Below are 17,110 nucleotides of genomic sequence, written 5' to 3' on the forward strand. Positions count from 1 at the left end.
AATATTTGCTACAACACTAAACCTTCAAATAGTTAACTTGTGTTTTCTTGGAGCTTATAGCAAGACAAGTTTGTCCTTTTCAAGCAGGCACTTATCCGTCATACCTTAACGGAACGTCACGAGGACCCCTGGAAGGAGCAGCGGAATTCAAAATTTCAAAACAAACTCAGGATTGTTGTTTCATCATGTATCTGTTTACTTTGGGCTAGCAGGCTGTAACAAACACAGCATAGTTCATCATTTGGAAGCTTTTAAAAGATGGACGGAGATGAAAAACATGACTCCAAATCGGCTGAGGCTCCTAAAGCGCCTTCAATCGAGGATTTTATCATTTTGAAGCCCATCAGCCGGGGTGCCTTTGGAAAGGTGTACCTGGCACGAAAGAAGTGTAATGCGCGATTATATGCAATTAAGGTGAGCAAGTTTTCTTTGTACAGCTTTTAATTACTGCATAACACTTATAATAGAGACGAGAAATCACCCTGAGTTGTGTATTTTTCTCTTTAGATGATGAAGAAAGCAGACATGGTTGATAAAAACATGACGGGCCAGATGAAAGCAGAGAGAGACGCACTTGCCCTGAGTAAAAGTCCATTCGTGGTTCACCTGTTTTACTCCCTTCAGACAGCCTCAAAGATCTACCTGGTAACGCACAGCTACAGATATAACCAAACGTAGGAAACTGTTTTAGTCAAGTAAAATTAAAAAGTATTGAATTTAAAGTTTATTTTAAGTACTGACTGCTGAGAAGCTACTGAGGAAAGTGCAGTTACTTTGGTTAAACCTTAAGTACAAATAAAAGTACTGATTTTATAATGTACTAGGGCTGGGAAATTAACCAAATTAGATTAAAATGCAATATGGCCTGCTGCAATTTTCAAATCGCAGAAGATGCAATATTTATTTAACCTCATTTTTTTCACTTTATTTTTAAGTACAGAGTTTTAAAATTTTATAAGGAACATAACGTATAAATCAGATTGTACAGAACATTCAGGTCACCAAGGGAGATAAAGTATGGTGTATCTAAGACAGACAAAAAACAAACAATAATATTGCTCTGTGCAGAATAGGGTTACAGCAATCCATGGATGGAAGACAATGTACAAATAAATAAGTAAATGAATAAAGGAAAAGTGTGTATGTGTGTGTGCATGTGTTGTGAGCCGGCCAGGCCTGAGTGGGATATTTAACCTCACACTTATGTCAAAATAGCAGTTTTTTTGTTTTTTTGTTTTTTTGCAGCAGAGATGTTATGCATACATATCATGCAATCATCTACAGCAGCATTACTCAACCCTGCTCAACCAAAGAGCCAAATTGTTGAAAAATACCTTTGCAAAAGCCACAATTTAAGTGGCGAAAAGTGGCAAAAACAGCTTGAAGTAGCAATAAAAGTAAGTTAAAGGAGGAAAAATGTTCAAAAAGTGGCAAAATAGGGTGAAAAGGGGCAATAAAAATAGGTTAAAGGCAGAAAAGGGTGAAAAGGGGTAAAGTAGGCATAAACTGACAAAAACTGGGTTAAAAAGTGACAAAAATTTTGAGAAAAAGTGGCAAAATGGGCAGAAAGTGGCAAAATTTGGGTAAGAAGTGAAAAAATATCAGTTACAGGTGGCAAAAACATGACAAAAAATGAGTGAAAAATGACTAAAATGGGCAAAAAGCAGCAAAGAGTGGCAAAAAATGGGGAAAAGCGGCATTTAATGGCATAAAGGCAGCTTAAATGGGTTAAAAGTGGCTAAAATAGCAAAAAAAAAAAAAAAAACAGGATAAAAGAGTCCAAAACTGGGGAAAAAGAGCCAAAACCTGGATGATAGGAGCAAAAAGAATTGACAAAAGTAGCTTAAAACAGTAAAAATGAATTAAAAGTGGCAAAAAATAAGGGCAATGAAAATATACAGGCCAAAAATAAAGGTTGATAATTAAAGACAAGTTTATAAGAGTGGGAAACAAACTTATTAATGTGACTTGTAATGGATCATTTCTGTGGTCAAAGTTTCCGTTTTTATGATTTTCTGGGGGATTAATATTTCAAATTTAGTCAAAAAAGAGCCACAAATCATCATAAAAAAAGCCGCATGTGGCTCTAGAGCCACGCGTTGAGTATCACTGATCTACAGGTATTTTTAGAATAGTCTACAAAAATCTTACTTTTTCTACGTTTTTCTTACTAAATATAAGAATCATATAATAATCATGACTCCCTTCAATACATCAATTCCTATCCAATTTGCAATGCAAGTCAAAATCCTCACAATTAGATATTTTGCAGAATTGTTCAGCTCTAGTTTTAGCTAATATTGTGCTGGTTATAATATAGACTGATTCATTGCTTGTGTTTGTTGGTATAAAAACACAAAATAAGGAACTTAAGTAATAATTGCAAATCAAATTGCAATGCAATACTGCGGAAAAAAATCGCAATTAGATTATTTTCCCAAATCGTTCAGCCCTATAATGTTATTAAAAAAATATTATTACCCCAAAACTCTACTCACATTCATTTGTGTAAATGTGATCAGTTACTTTCCACCCCTTTTAATTACACCCCCACATAAAAGTTATTTTAGAAGTTGTTAAATCTGTATGTCCACGTTGCTTGCAGGTGATGGAATATCTTATAGGGGGAGACGTCAAATCTCTTCTTCACATCTATGGATATTTTGACCAGGATATGTCTGTGAAGTACATTTCAGAGGTGGCACTGGCTTTGGACTACCTCCATCGCCATGGTATAATCCACAGGTATTTCACTACTTTTTCTTCTTATGTCCTAAAATGTCTATAACACTGATTGATAAGTCTTAGGGCCAGATCTCGAATTCTTAAATTATTATTTTGCAGGGACTTAAAGCCAGACAATATGCTGATATCCAACGAAGGACACATCAAACTGACAGACTTTGGTCTGTCTAAAGTGAAGCTTGACAGAGGTATGAAGTTTCCAGGTTACACTTCAACAAATGTTACCACCACCACTAAAATGAGACTATTTTGTTTTTAATGTATCTCTTTGTTCTCTATCAGAGCTGAATCTCACTGATATCCTCACCACTCCATCTCTGGCTAAACCAAAAAAAGATTACTTCCGCACCCCGGGTCAAGTTCTCTCCTTAATCACCTCCCTTGGATTTGTAAGCAATTTTATATCATCATTATTGCAAGAGCTGTCCTAATTTGATATTAACTGAGTATATTTTGAGTAATGACTCTTTCGTCAACACAGAACACACCTGCTGGAGGAGACAAACGTCCCTGTAGTGCATCTGCTGTGTGTAGTCCCATGTCTTGTGACAAAGTAAAGACAAAGAACAACTCTCTGGGGTCTCCTTTAACAGCAATTAAAGACCAGCTCACCTCTCCGACTAGCTACCCATGGAAAAGGGGTATGTGTTTACAGATGTACATGTCCTCTTGGGTCTTTTTTAATCAGCATCAACCTTGTGGAATGACTGGTTATGTGGCATTAAAGCTCCTGTGAAGAGTTTTTCCCTGGTAGTGGTACAGACTGAAATGTTCGTGTTACATTTAAAGTTAAAAGGAAGCAGGATGGCATTTTTCCTCAGAAACACCCCCACACATGTAAGGGGACAGGGGTCACCAAAATCCATACTGACTGGAGGTTCCTCACAGGAGCTCTAAATTGTTCAGAAATAAATTCACTGGTGATTTTTGACATAAGAAATGTCAGATACAATAATTGTATTTCTTCTTATCCATCTCCACAGGGCTTAGAAACATGGTGTTTAATCCTCATAACCTGGCTAAAAATCTGACCCCCTCACTGATGAAGACGAGAAAAAGGTTTGAGACGATGAGTGCAGGAAGCACCACGGACACTGAGGGTGGAATCAGTCCACTGTGGGAGTGTGAAGAGGTAGGCTTTTTTCAAACATAGAGAAAGCAAGTATTTTTTTGCATATGAGACTATTTTATATTTTGATTGTCTTTCCTCAGTAAAACTATTGCCCCGTTCCTCGATATAGGCTATCAAGTGTCTCTTTAATGAGAGCTTTTCATCACGTTTGAACGTAGTTTTCCATTAAAGCCATTACAGCCTCTTCTTGAATATGTCTAATAAAGAGCAGAAGGTGAAAAAATATATGGTATTTCTGCTGGTAAAAGTCAACTTATAATTATGCCTAAAAAAAGAGAGAAGCCACCAGGGCGATCTTCAGGCACACTCGCTCGAGTCAAGGATTTCAGTAAAAAGCCTTTATTATTTCAGGGCATATCTAATAAAAGTTAAAAATCACATGGAAAGCCGACCAGTTTCGACCACACAGGGTCTTCATCAGGGCGTGGACGGCACATCTCTCCTTTTTTGCTGTAATTATACCTGTTTGGATGCAATGGCAACATAAATGGAAGTCTTAGGCACCCAATATTGGAAAGTTTTTTTTTTTTAAGTTATCAAACACTGCATTGGTTTCCACACTGTATAAAAGGCACAAATTTGTAGGCAATATTTTATATGTTATCAGCATATTTGTGCATTTCAGACAGCGTGTATCAATTGGATTGCACTTTGTAATGGATTCATCCCCCCCAAGCATCTGTGTTATGAAATGGAACAGGTTTTTATTAGGTTTGTCAATTACTTGGTGGATGAACTTTCATCTAATCAGAACTTTTTTATTTTTTTAGGACAATCTCAGTTCAGAGCTTAGAAACACATCAACACAAACATAAAGGAAGGAGGAAGGTTTAACAGTTATTAATTTATGCTTTGTGTGCTAACGTCTGTCACAGCCCGTAACCATGCTGGTTATTTTAATCAACATTCAGCAAATATGTGCCTTCATCATCTCATTGAAATGCACATGTTAACTTGCAGTGAATTCAGTAAGTATTCAGACCCCCTTTAGCTTTTCAGTTGTGTTATGTTAAAAGAAGTTGACTTTATTTCTAATTTAGGGGATACACATTCAACTGTTAGTCATTTTATCCTCATACTATCATTTTTTTTATATTTCAGAAAGAAAATGAACAGAGGGATAGAAAGCACTTGGAGGCCAAAGGAAGAGAACAGAACTGTGGGACCAGTAAACCAGGCCCCTTCCCTGCTAAAGCCAGCAACAGTCTGTCCAGTAAGACCAACCCTTCAGAAAAGAAGCACCACAACATAAACCAGGACGTTTTCCTCCGATCTGCTCCATCTGTAAAGAGAACGTTTTCTGACGTTGAGAAAAGCCCTGAGTCGTTGCAGCTCCCGGCTAAAAAGAGTAATTCACGCTATAAGAGATGCTTTGAGATTCCAGGTGACACTGCGAGGTTTCACACTGGTCTGACGGGAACATTTTCCACCATCCAAATCGGTGACTTCATGGCCTCCACGGAGGGCGTCGAGCAAGCCGGAGACAGAGTTCCGAAGCGGTCCAGTCCCATCGCTGTGGCCAAAAGTTTGTTTTGTGAACTGGAGGAGCCGCCAGAGGACGTGTTTGAAGACGGAGCCAAAGACTTGTCCCATTCGAGTTTCACATCCCCGCTAACTGGTAACAGTGACGTGTGCAGGAGCCTGAGCCTGGACTCTGATGGGTCCATTCATGAGACATCTCTAACTGTAGACAGCCACGCTTCTCTAAAACCAGACAAGGATTCCACTAACAACAATTCAGCATCATTTGAAGATCAAGATGGAAATAAGGACTCTTCCATCACTGGACCACTCCCACAAACGGCACCTGCCGTAGAAACGCCAAAACTCGCTAACATAGGCCACAGAGGTGAATCTCAGTGTGCCTTTCTTAACAGACTCCCTGATCTCTGTGGTGTTGCACAGTCCCCTTCTTTCCTTAAACCACGAAATGTTGTAGCTTTCCGTAGCTACTGTAGCTCCATCAACCGCTCCAACATGTCCCGACTCAGCATCGGGTCTGTGGATCTCATGGACGTGTCCACAGTAGCTTCTTATCACACACCAGTGCAGAAAAGACCCAGCTCCAACAGCTCTCTCTATCAGGTAAGAGTACAAGAAGCTTGTTCACACATGCACTCCGGAGAATTCTAGAGAATTTTAGGACACACTGCCCATGGATCCTTCCTGATTTGCCTGTTTATTAATGTTCCTCGCAGCAAGAGACTTTAATGGAGGAGCTGAAGGCGGGGGCTGGGGGGAAAGCTGACACATAGGAGGGCAGTGATACTCAACCTGTGGCTCTGGAGCCACATGTGGCTCTTATGAGATGATTTGTGGCTCTTTTATGTCTTAATTTGAAACATTATTCCCATTTTTGCTGCTTCTTTTTGACATTTTTATCCAGCTTTTTGCAATTTTTTTGCCCTTTTTTTTTGCCTTTTTTGCCACTTTTCGCCCATTAAAGCTGCCTTTTGCAATTAAATGCCACCTATTTCCCATTGTGCCACTCTGATGCTTTTTGCTGATTTTTGCCAATTTAAGTCACTTTTCACTCATTTTTTGCCCCTTTTTTTCCCTTTTGGACCATTTTTGCCACCTGTAACTCATTTTTTTTACCACTTCTCACCCATTTTTGCCAGTTTCTGCCCTTTTTTGCCACTTCTCTCCCAGTGTTTGCCGCCTTTATCCCATTTTTGCCACTTCTTTTTGTCACTTTTCACCCATATCTGACACTTTGATCTTGCTGTTTGTAATTTTTTGCCCCTTTTTTGCCTAATTTGTCACTTCTCACCCATTTAAGCTGCCCTTTGCAGTTAAATTCTACTTCATTCCCATTTTCCACCTCTTTTTCTGATTTTTGCACATTTTAGTCACTTTTCACTCTTTTTTTCCCTTTTGGACCATTTTTGCCACCTGTAACTCATTTTTTTCATACTTAACACTTTTCTCCCAGTGTTTGCTGCTTTTAGCCCATTTTTGCCGCTTCTTTTTGTCATTTTTCACACATTTTTGCCACTCTAATCCTGCTTGTAGCAATTTTTTGCCCCTTTTTGCTTATTTTTCTATATTTTTCCATTCTTTTTTTTTCAACCTCTCACCCTTTTTTGCCATAACAATTTTCTGCCACCTTTAACTTGTTTTTTTGGTCACTTCCCACCCATTTTGCCAAGTTCTGCCCTTTTTTTGCCACTTCTCTCAGTGTTTGTGGTTTTTTGACCACTTTTACTTCCTTTAACTGATCTTAATTGCCACTTTTAACCACTTAGATTGTGGCTCCTGCAAACGTATTTTTCAACAATCTGGCTCTTTGGCTGGGTAACAATCTGCTTAACAAGGTTACCTTTGTCCTGTTTTACGGCAATATCTTGAAGACAGTTGATATCCTGATTAGTCACACCTATTATTTGGTGCAGATTAGCAATCAGCAGCAAACTTGCGATGTCATTTTTAGTTCAGTAGCTACTAGCTAGCATGGTCGGAGACCTGTGGTCACAATTTTACTCGATTTAGAGGACTTTGGGAGCTCTGTCCAATCCAAAACAACATCCTGGGAAAATGCTTCTTATTGTGAAGTTTAGTTGGTTCCAGTGACAAAGCATTATATCATCTGAGAGGGTTTTTGTTATTAAAGGCTCATTGGATTCATTCAAGAATAATATATTTGTTTACATTTCTTTTTTTCCCTCTTCCATCAGACTCCTCAGCCCATGTCAACCTCTCACACCCCTTTCAGGACTCCAAAGAGCGTCAGAAGAGGTGCTCTGCCTGTAGAAGGTGCACCTATTTTAGGAACCCCAGATTATTTGGCTCCAGAGCTTCTTTTAGGGAAACCACACGGTAAGAAAGTAAAACCAAATCTGAAGAACCACATCAATGGCTGCTTTCTTTCTGCCCAAATAAGTGATATTTTAAAAATTCACACATGACATAGTGGTCCCTTGTGACGGGCATTTTCTTTGAGTTTCAGGGAGTTGTCAGTGTGGTAAGTTTTACTGATATTACTATTTTTGCAAGCAAGCTTGCATGTTCACCCAGCTTGCTAATATGCCAGAGGAAATGAGCTGATCCTTCCCCCATCTTCCTGTCCCTGCTGGTTCTGGTTCTGCCCTTTGGATTGGTGAATAAACTTTGGGCCTGATCAGCGGGAATGGGGTGGCATTTTTAAAATGTGTGATTCAACAGCTGGAAAAACGGGATCATCTCTACATTTAACTAACGCCATTCTTTAACATTTGGAAATCAGATTTTATTAAGGCTGATGTGCTTTTAACTGAAAAAAAAAGTTTTTCTTCTGTCAAAATCTGTAGGTTTTGGGCAATACTGGCTTATTATTTTACATTAAGCCACTTTAATGCAGAAATAGCTGTCATATATAATATATTTAGCTGTTAACAAGCTGAAAGCATCATTTATTGTTGCACAACACTAATTTTCATCACAACCTCTGCTGTTAGGATTTATGAACAGTCCATCTGTGGCATGAATGATTCTGTGGCAGTATTTATTCATCTTTCATTGTTTTTAATATCAATGACAGATGTTTTTGATCATTGTGATTGTTACACAGAGCATCTAGTGAAAAGCAAACCTTACTCTCCCAAACTGTAAAACTAGACCCTGATACGCAGGTTCATGTGTGATTCCTATTGAAATGAACTGATTCCCCTGTAGTACTCCCCACATGTGAATGAAACAAGTCTAACAGTCCCTGCTTCTGCCACCATAGTGTTAAAAGAGCACACACTAACAGTAACCATGGCTGCGTTTGAGCCCAGTCTCTGTAGAAGATACTCACTCTCCTCTGCCCCCGTCCAGACTACATGGTGGATTGGTGGGCTCTCGGCGTGTGTCTTTTCGAGTTCCTCACAGGTGTGCCTCCTTTTAACGACGAGACGCCTCAGCTGGTCTTCCAGAATATTCTCAACAGAGGTTGGTTTGTTTTCTTTTACACAGACATTCAAACAGCTGAAAATGTTGGTGTGAATGTCAGTTAAGCTTCAATTAGTCACTTTTGGGTTGTGTTGACTTTGGCGCCCCCTGTGGACAAAGTGGTACCTTTAATCATTTTTAAAACCTTTAGAGAGGTTTCGTGAGCCTGGGTTGTGACCTGTTATAAGCATAACATGGATAATTTCCTGTGTCTAAATATAACTGGAGTCACCTGAGCTGTTTGTTTGTTTGTTTGTTTGTTTGCTTGCTTGCTTTAATTTGTTGGTTGCTGTGTGTACTTGTTGATTTATTGCACCAATATATGTGACATCTTATTTACTTTATAAACCAAGAAAATTCAAAAAACAATGGGAAAAAAACTGTAGAGAAGAGCTTCCCAAACAAAAAAAAACATATTTGTTGGATCTATTCACATTATTTTGTTAGTTTGATAGTTTGACATTTATTTATTAATTGCTAATGTGTGGCTCTTTTGTGATGATTTTTGGCTCTTTTATGTCTTAATTTGGAACATTATTCCCTTTTTACCAATTCTTTTTTCCACTTTCCTCCCAGTGTTTGCCGCCTTAAGACCATTTTTGCCACTTCTTTTTAACATTTTTATCCTGCTCTTTAAAGTTTTTTGCCCTTTTTTTTGCATTGCCACCATTTTCCCAGCTTTTTGCTTATTTTTGCACATTTTAGTCACTTTTCACACATTTTTTGCCATGGTTTTGCCACTTTTGGATCATATTTGCCACCTGAAACTCTTTTTTTTTAACACTTCTCAGCAGTTTTGCCACTTTTCTCCCAGTGTTTGCTGCCTTTAGCCCATTTTTGTCACTTCTTTTTGTCACTTTTCACCCATATCTGATACTTTTATCCTGCTTTTTGCATTATTTTGCTCCTTTTTGCCAATTTTTGTCACTTCTTACCCATTTAAGCTGCCTTTTACAGGTAAATTCCACTTCATTTCCATTTTCCTAACTTTTGGTGATTTTTGCCCATTTTAGTCACTTTTCACTCATTTTTTACCACTCTTGGACCATTTTTGCCACCTGAAACTCATTTTTTTTACCACTTCTCCCAGTGTTTACCACTTTTTGACCACTTTTTCCACCTTTAACTTATTTAAAAATCCACCTTTAACCTCTCAGATTGTGGCTCTTGCAGATGTATTTTCGACAGTTTGGCTCTTTGGTTGAGTAACACTGAGATAGAGCAAACATGATTAACACTATGATGGCAGTTTGTGCCATTATATCAGTCATCAAGATCCACTATCCCAGGCCGCAGTGGTCGGTTTGATTTTAAGTTTGTTTGTTAATTGATGAGAGCAAATCTCGCTACAATATTTTTGAGGATCTTGTTGGAGTGTGATACAAGGAGTCATGAAAAAGACAAGAACAAGGGTCAACAATCATGTCAAGAATTAAAACTCGTTAAACAATTTAATTCCTTTATTTTCTTGTCTTTTTTAATCTCTTTTTGTTATTTTGTCCTGTATAATATGCAGTGTTTTCTAGAATAATAGACAAAAAATGACTCAACATTGGATCCTTAGGGTGTGGATGTTTATTGCTGTGGTACTGAAATGCATTTGACACGATTTTTACAAGTAATGAATCAAAGTTTAAAAAAGTAACAGCCTTAGCAGTTTTAACATAAAAACATGGATGACTAATACACTGAATGTTTTTATGATTACACCAAAGACATGCTCTTTCTTCTTTGAACACCTCCCTGTTGATAACTTCAGATATTCCCTGGCCTGAGGAAGAGGAGGAACTGTCTGCAAATGCCAGAAATGCCATTGAGATCCTCCTGACCACAGACATGACAAAACGAGCCGGTCTAAAGGGTGAGGATGACTCTGGAAATACTCTTCCTCATAACTTCAAACTCTGATGGTCCTTAGGTGTTACTGACAAATGCTCAGAAATGTGTTTTTTAGATGTTACATGTAGATTTTGTTAATTTCTTCATTATTCATGACAAACTCAGTCACAGCAGGGGCTGGATTCTGGATTCTGGATTCAGGTCTAACCTAAGGGCCTAAGAGGGTCAAGATTTAACCAAAAACTGTCAACCTCATTTTCACCAGTTATAAAATATGAATAAAACAGCATTTAACGGCTCAAATCTGAGATAAATATTTCAACTTATTATTTCAAAAGATCAGAACACAATATCAAAAATAGAAAAATAATGGTTTTAAAGAGCAAATATATGAGGAGGAAGTTGAAATCCTAAGTTTAAAAGGTCAAAATATGAAATCAAATTTGAAATCATGACTTTAAAAGTAAGTCTGACGGGTCAAAATATGGGAATAAAAAGCCAAAGTAAGGAGCTGAAAATGTCAAAATATGAGCTAGAATTCAAAATGATGACTTAAATTAAAATTGGGAGTCTAAAAGGTCAAAATATGATATAAAAAGTAAAACGTATTCGTTTAAAATGTCAAAATATGGGGAAAAATGTGATATCATGAGTTTAAAAGTCAAAATATGGGATTAAAAAACCAAAGTAAGGAGTTGAAAAGGTCAAAATATGACTTAAAATTTAAAATTGGAATCTCAAAGGTAAAAATGTGATATTAAAAAAAGTCCAAATTATGAGTTGAAAAGATCAAAGTATGAGATAAAAAGTCAAAATTATAAATTTGAGTCGTAATCTTGAGATGCAAAATTAAAAATATGAAATAAAACACAAATTTATTTATTTTCCCACATTCTTTACTTTTTATGAAATCCTTCTTACTCTTTACTTTTTCAGATTTTTATGGCTTAACAAGGAAATTTATGAAGTTTACATTTTTATACTGGAGGAAATCTGCAGACCTCTTACTGGTGGGCCACTTATAATGCAAATTTGATATGATCTTGGGCCGGATAAAATCATTCCACGGGCCAGATTTGGCCCCCGGGTCTTGAGTTTTATAATCCTGCTTTATGAGAACATGAACTGCAGTTGGACTGGCTTCAGACAGATGTTTCTGCCTCTTCAGTAGATACCATAATGCCTAGCTCTTCTATCACCAACCCTGAGCACATTTTGCTGTTGAATAATTGATGAACTTAAAACAGATGTGCATTCTAATCATTTCTGACACCCCCTCAGAGCTGAAGCGTCACCCCCTGTTTGAAGGCTTGGACTGGGACAACGTGCAGAACCAGCCGATGCCTTTCATTCCTCAGCCGGAGGATGAAACCGACACCTCATACTTTGATGCAAGAAACAACGCTCAGCACATCGCCGTGTCAGGCTTCAGCCTGTAGAGTTCATGACGGTTCTATCAAAGCACTAGTCGGCACACTGTGGCAGTAATCATGGGAACATCATCACCTGCTCTCACTGTGGAAAACTCTCCTACAACTGAAGATGTAGTTTTGTGGATCAAGTTGTCTTTGTGTTCAGGGTTGTAAAAGTTTTAGAAGTATTTTACATTTTGTGCAATCAAGGGTCATAAGAGCCAGAATAAAGCTGGATCTGTTGACGGTTACTGTAGTTAGGTTTGCATTAACAGAGAGAGAGAGCGTTTTTAACATGTACTACTACCAAATGGCACGTCTTTTCATTTACCCTCTCATCTGTGACTGCTTTACCTTAAAATAGACATCAGTATCAGGGCTGTTATTGTGTTATATTGGTTAATCACAAAGTAAATGTTTGTAAATGCTGCTCTTGCTGCCTGATGTTAACTCTTTATAATGATAGGCTTCACCGTATCGTCATAATGTTCCCTTCTGTTGGTCGACTGGGTGGACGGGCCCCCTGAATTTCTCTCTATGGATGAAAACATGATCATACACGTGGATGTGTTTTATATGCTGTTAACGTTATTGTGTCTTTGTTTTAAGATAGAAGTAGATCCTTGGTTTTCTATCAGCTCTGGGTTTGGCTGCTTTTATTTGTTATTTCTGTGTCGTACCTCTACACTACTAGTTTTTAGATCACTGTTGCTGCTTACATCATTTTTCCTTTACTCTAAGAAAAAAGTAAAATACAAATAAAATCTGTTTGTAACCTGAAATATGCTGTCTGTCTACTGTAAATATACAATGATCTTTGAGCTTTTTTTCCATTTTAAAGTAAATTAATACCAGGAGTATTTGTCATTCAAGAATCTAGAAGAAGGAAAATCATCAAATGTAAATGATGGGTTCAAAAAGATTTCTTGGTAGTGAATCAGGTAATTCTTTTTCTAATTTATAACATAAAAATATCTGACACAGAGTCGTCCACCTACACTACATGGTCAGCATTTTCATTTCTGCAAATGATTTGGAAATTAAGAGAGTCACAGAGTCTAAATATCTTGGGATGTGGCTTGATGAGGACTTTTCTTTTAAAATTAGCTTCCTGTACAGAAATAAATTAAGTTTTCCTTTCCTAATTTATAGGCATGCAGCAGCTTCAGCACTCAGGCCCTTTGTCCTGTCTATCACTCCACCCTTAGCTCTATAATGATGGATAAACTCATCATTGTGAGATGAAGGCTGGTTGGCCTTCCCTTGAAAACAGGCGCAGCAGACATTGGTTTTTAAATGTTTTTAAGGCCTTCATTGGAAAACTACCACTTTACATCTTAGATTTGTTGGAGTGGATTAAAGCTCTCACATGACCCGCTCCACTGATTGGTTCGTTCTTAAAGTTCCTCCAGCTTGCACTGAACTTTGCTAGAACTAAAGTTTCCTTCGATGCCCTGAGCTCATGGAACAAACGCCAGCAAACTCTAAAGATTGAAGTCTTACCCTCTCTTGCAGAGTTTAGGGACCCTGGTTTCCAGTCATTTTGTTTCTAATTGCTATTATTTAATTGATTCCTGCTGGTTTTGACTGATTGTATTTGACTGTTTGCTTGTTCTAATGTGCTTGTAATCTCAACAGCATTGGAAATGAGGGAAACCTCAATGTCCTTTAGAGAATAAATAAAGGTTTGAATTTGAATTTAAAGTTGAATTCCCTGGAAATATTGTTATTATTACTTTTCACAAACTTCAGTGCAGCCTCAGTTTGAGAGCTGAAAATCTTCAGGGATCCACCAAAACCTTCAACCAACCAAAAATGGAGACTCTTGGTATTTACCTTTTTATTTCATAAACACAGAATTTCAAAGCGTACGCCTGAATTTTCATGGAAATCTAAAAATATTCAGTGAATAATTAGACCTTTATTTGATCCAGTGTTAATTTCATTGACCAAAACTATGACTAAAAATCCACAGCCTTTTTTTCACGACAAAAATTAGACTAAAACTAACAAAAATAGATCTGTGATGACCAAAACTAGACTAACATTCAAAATCTGTGATATTTCTCCACTGTGGGTAAATCTGTCAACAACACATCTGTATCTATTCTTCCTCTCAGCTGTAGAAAGCAGGGACCCCAGGTTTGGCAGAGAACACACTACCATGATTTGGTACCAGATTTAGACAAGAAAAGAAATGCTTACACTAAAAGTAAAGACTAAAATGTGAGGACTTTTTATGGGCTAAGACAGTGGTGTCAAACTCAAGGCCCGGGGGCCAAATCCGGCCCACAAGATTATATACTGTATTTCTGTTCTAACTAGCCCATCAGTGCGAGGTCTGCAGATTTCCTCAAGTATAAAAATGTCATTGATGTTTAAAAATATCCTTGTTAAGTCATACAATCTGAAAGAGTAAGGAGTAATAATAATTAGATGAAAAGTCAGGAAGGTGGGAAAGAAATTAATTTTAGTTTTAATTTCATATTTTCAATCTAGCATCTCACAATTAGGACTCAAATTTAGGATTTTGGCTTTTTATGTCATACTTTGAGCATTTCATCTCATAATTTTGACTTCTTATATATTTTGAGCTTTTAGATACATAATTTTAAATTTGAAGTCATATTTTGACCTTTTTTAGCTCATTATTTTGTATTATACCTCATATTTTTAACTCCTGTCTTTGACTTCATAATCCCGTAGTTTGATGTTTTAGACTCACAAATGAAACATTTGAATCATATTTTGACTTTTAAATTCATAATTACAATTCTTTCATATTTAGACCTTTTAAACTCATGATTTTGACTTTTCTAATATATTTGCCTTTAAAAAGTTTTATTTTTTATTTCAATTTCATGTTTTGACCTTTTTCAACTAATAATTTATTTTCTCAGATTATAAACCCTTGAATTTACTGTTTTAACTTTTCACATTTCAAAATCATTCTCATCCGTGCTTCAGTTTTATTTTATGTTTTATTAGTGGTGAAATGAGGCCGGCAGTTTTGCCAACATGATGAAACATTTGTTTAAAAATCCACACAGACTGAAATGCTTTCTGAAAATTTTATTTGAGGCTTGGATTATCACATGCAAACACCTCTCTACCACAGGCAGAGACGGTTAGAAAGCCTTAGCACATTTCAGTAGAAAGTTAGACTTTTTTATTAAAACATAATGGCTCTGGCAAGATTAGTGCTATTGCAGAAGCAAACCTTGGTAAATATGATATCATATTCTATATTATTTAACGGGAATGCAATTAAAATACTGCATTTTTATCTGAACTGTACATCTAGTTACAATTATTGTAGATCTCACTGTTTCATGATTACTATCACTCACACAAAAATATTTTAACAATATTCTTACACACATTAGAACATCACACATTAAAATTAGACAGTATAGAAAAACATGAGAGCGTAAACGGCACACAGACGATGATGAGAGTTATGCATAAATGATCATAAAGCTGAGAGACAACGATCAGGTCATCAGAGAGTCTCACTAATGTTTATTTGGTCCAGCACTGGAACAGTGTTGCTACAGTATGTGAATGTAAAAACTCAGAATGCCACCTTCAGTAGAAATGTACCTTATGATGCTGAGGCACTTCTTCTATTTGAGAAACAATGAAGTGGAGACGTGGACCACATTCAAGTAAAGCGCTGACAGATATGACGAGTGATGAAGCTAATCTAGGTTAAGGTGCGTTTCCACCAAGCGGTCTGACTTGGTGCGGTTCGGTTCGGTTGGGTTAACCTTGATCTTGGCTGCGTTTCTACAGTCAGCCATACTCTTGCTTGGGAGGCGGTTAAGCTGGATGGATTCAGCTGCACCAGCTATGTAACAGCGTGATATCATAGCGCAACGCTGAGCAGCCGGCCGACAGATTCAATGACAAAGAAAGCAACACGACAAACAAAGGAAACAAAGGAGGGCGTTTAGCTTTTTGTGTTTGCTTTTTGTGAAATGAAACTGGGGACACTAGATGAGAAGGACGACCTCAAATTAGCTCAACAAAAACCCAACACAGGAGGGTGAGAGCACTTTCATGTGTTATAATGATACTTTTGGACCAATCAGGGGACTGCAGTGAGTCTAGTTTTATTCTTTAACTCTTTACCTACTGAGCCGACGCCGGCTGTGTTTTATATGTGACCGAAGCCAGATAAAGTTCCTGCAAGTCGGCATTCTGCTGGTTGAGAAAAATGGATACAGAGTCGTTTTCTTCAAAATGATCATTTTTCGTTTTTTTCTCATTTTATGCAAGTCCGACATTTAAACTACTCATTCGATGAAAAAAGTAACACAAATGTGATATTTAAAAGCGTTAATTTTGTGTTTTAAAATGCCCTGTTCTCGCAGTTGCTGCAAGGATATTGAGGGGAGGGGAAAGTGAAACTGCAGGGTGATAATTGGCCGCTCAGTCTGCCAGTGCTCCCAGTTTCGCCCATTGAGATGGACAATAACAAACACCGCATGGCTCAAACGCCACCCCCCTCAGCACGTATACAGCTGTTTCTAGTTATCACCTTTAACAACAAGCCTCAAGCTGCACCCTGCAGCGAAGAAAAGTAGAAGAGACGATGAAGAAGCAGCAAGAATTATCAACAGACTTCGGACAACTTCAAGATCACATGACAGGGCAAGTTTGATGACGGTGGATTTCCTGTGGGAATATTTTGATGAGCGTCACCAGTCCGATTCAGAAGCTTGGTTTGGGTGGACTTTATGTAAATGTGGCTCTATTGTTTACGCCCATCACCCGGCCTGCCTGAAGGTAGGAGAAGTCCTGAAACTTTGAGCCTGTTTTTCTCAGAACAAACAGGAACTAGAAGTTCACATTCAAATGAGCATATCTTTGTAAAATATGATCAGATTAAGGTGTATGATACACCATTAGAAAGCTTGGAATCTACGCTTTCATAATGTGTAAAAAACTCAAAAATGACCTCGGACGACTTGCAGGAGTTTTTACCAGCTTTGGTCACATATGTCCAGAGTATTATTACTGTAACTCTGTCAAAGTTTGTCTGATCAGAAAAATTCCAATGGTGTTG

At 37.6% G+C, this 17,110-nt stretch overlaps 1 protein-coding gene across 3 annotated transcripts in view; it reads left to right on the top strand.

The window, feature by feature from the left end:
* mastl (microtubule associated serine/threonine kinase-like) overlaps positions 1-12,821 on the top strand; it is an 18,565-nt gene extending 5,744 nt beyond the window's left edge. The window contains exons 1-12 of one of the 3 annotated variants that reach the window (XM_041814053.1): positions 115-414; positions 508-645; positions 2,606-2,745; positions 2,845-2,933; positions 3,028-3,134; positions 3,227-3,386; positions 3,729-3,877; positions 4,979-5,962; positions 7,555-7,696; positions 8,675-8,788; positions 10,548-10,649; positions 11,909-12,821. In XM_041814053.1, coding sequence (XP_041669987.1) covers positions 259-414; positions 508-645; positions 2,606-2,745; positions 2,845-2,933; positions 3,028-3,134; positions 3,227-3,386; positions 3,729-3,877; positions 4,979-5,962; positions 7,555-7,696; positions 8,675-8,788; positions 10,548-10,649; positions 11,909-12,066 — 2,439 coding nt within the window. In that variant the 5' untranslated portion in view covers positions 115-258 and the 3' untranslated portion in view covers positions 12,067-12,821. Of the gene's footprint in view, positions 1-114; positions 415-507; positions 675-2,605; positions 2,746-2,844; positions 2,934-3,027; positions 3,135-3,226; positions 3,387-3,728; positions 3,878-4,978; positions 5,963-7,554; positions 7,697-8,674; positions 8,789-10,547; positions 10,650-11,908 lie in introns of those variants that run through there. The other 2 variants (XM_041814054.1, XM_041814055.1) reach the window with 2 other exon arrangements.
* The last annotated feature ends 4,289 nt before the right edge of the window (positions 12,822-17,110 follow it).

Source organism: Cheilinus undulatus, linkage group 19, assembly GCF_018320785.1.
Source record: "Cheilinus undulatus linkage group 19, ASM1832078v1, whole genome shotgun sequence".
Lineage (NCBI taxonomy): Eukaryota > Metazoa > Chordata > Actinopteri > Labriformes > Labridae > Cheilinus > Cheilinus undulatus.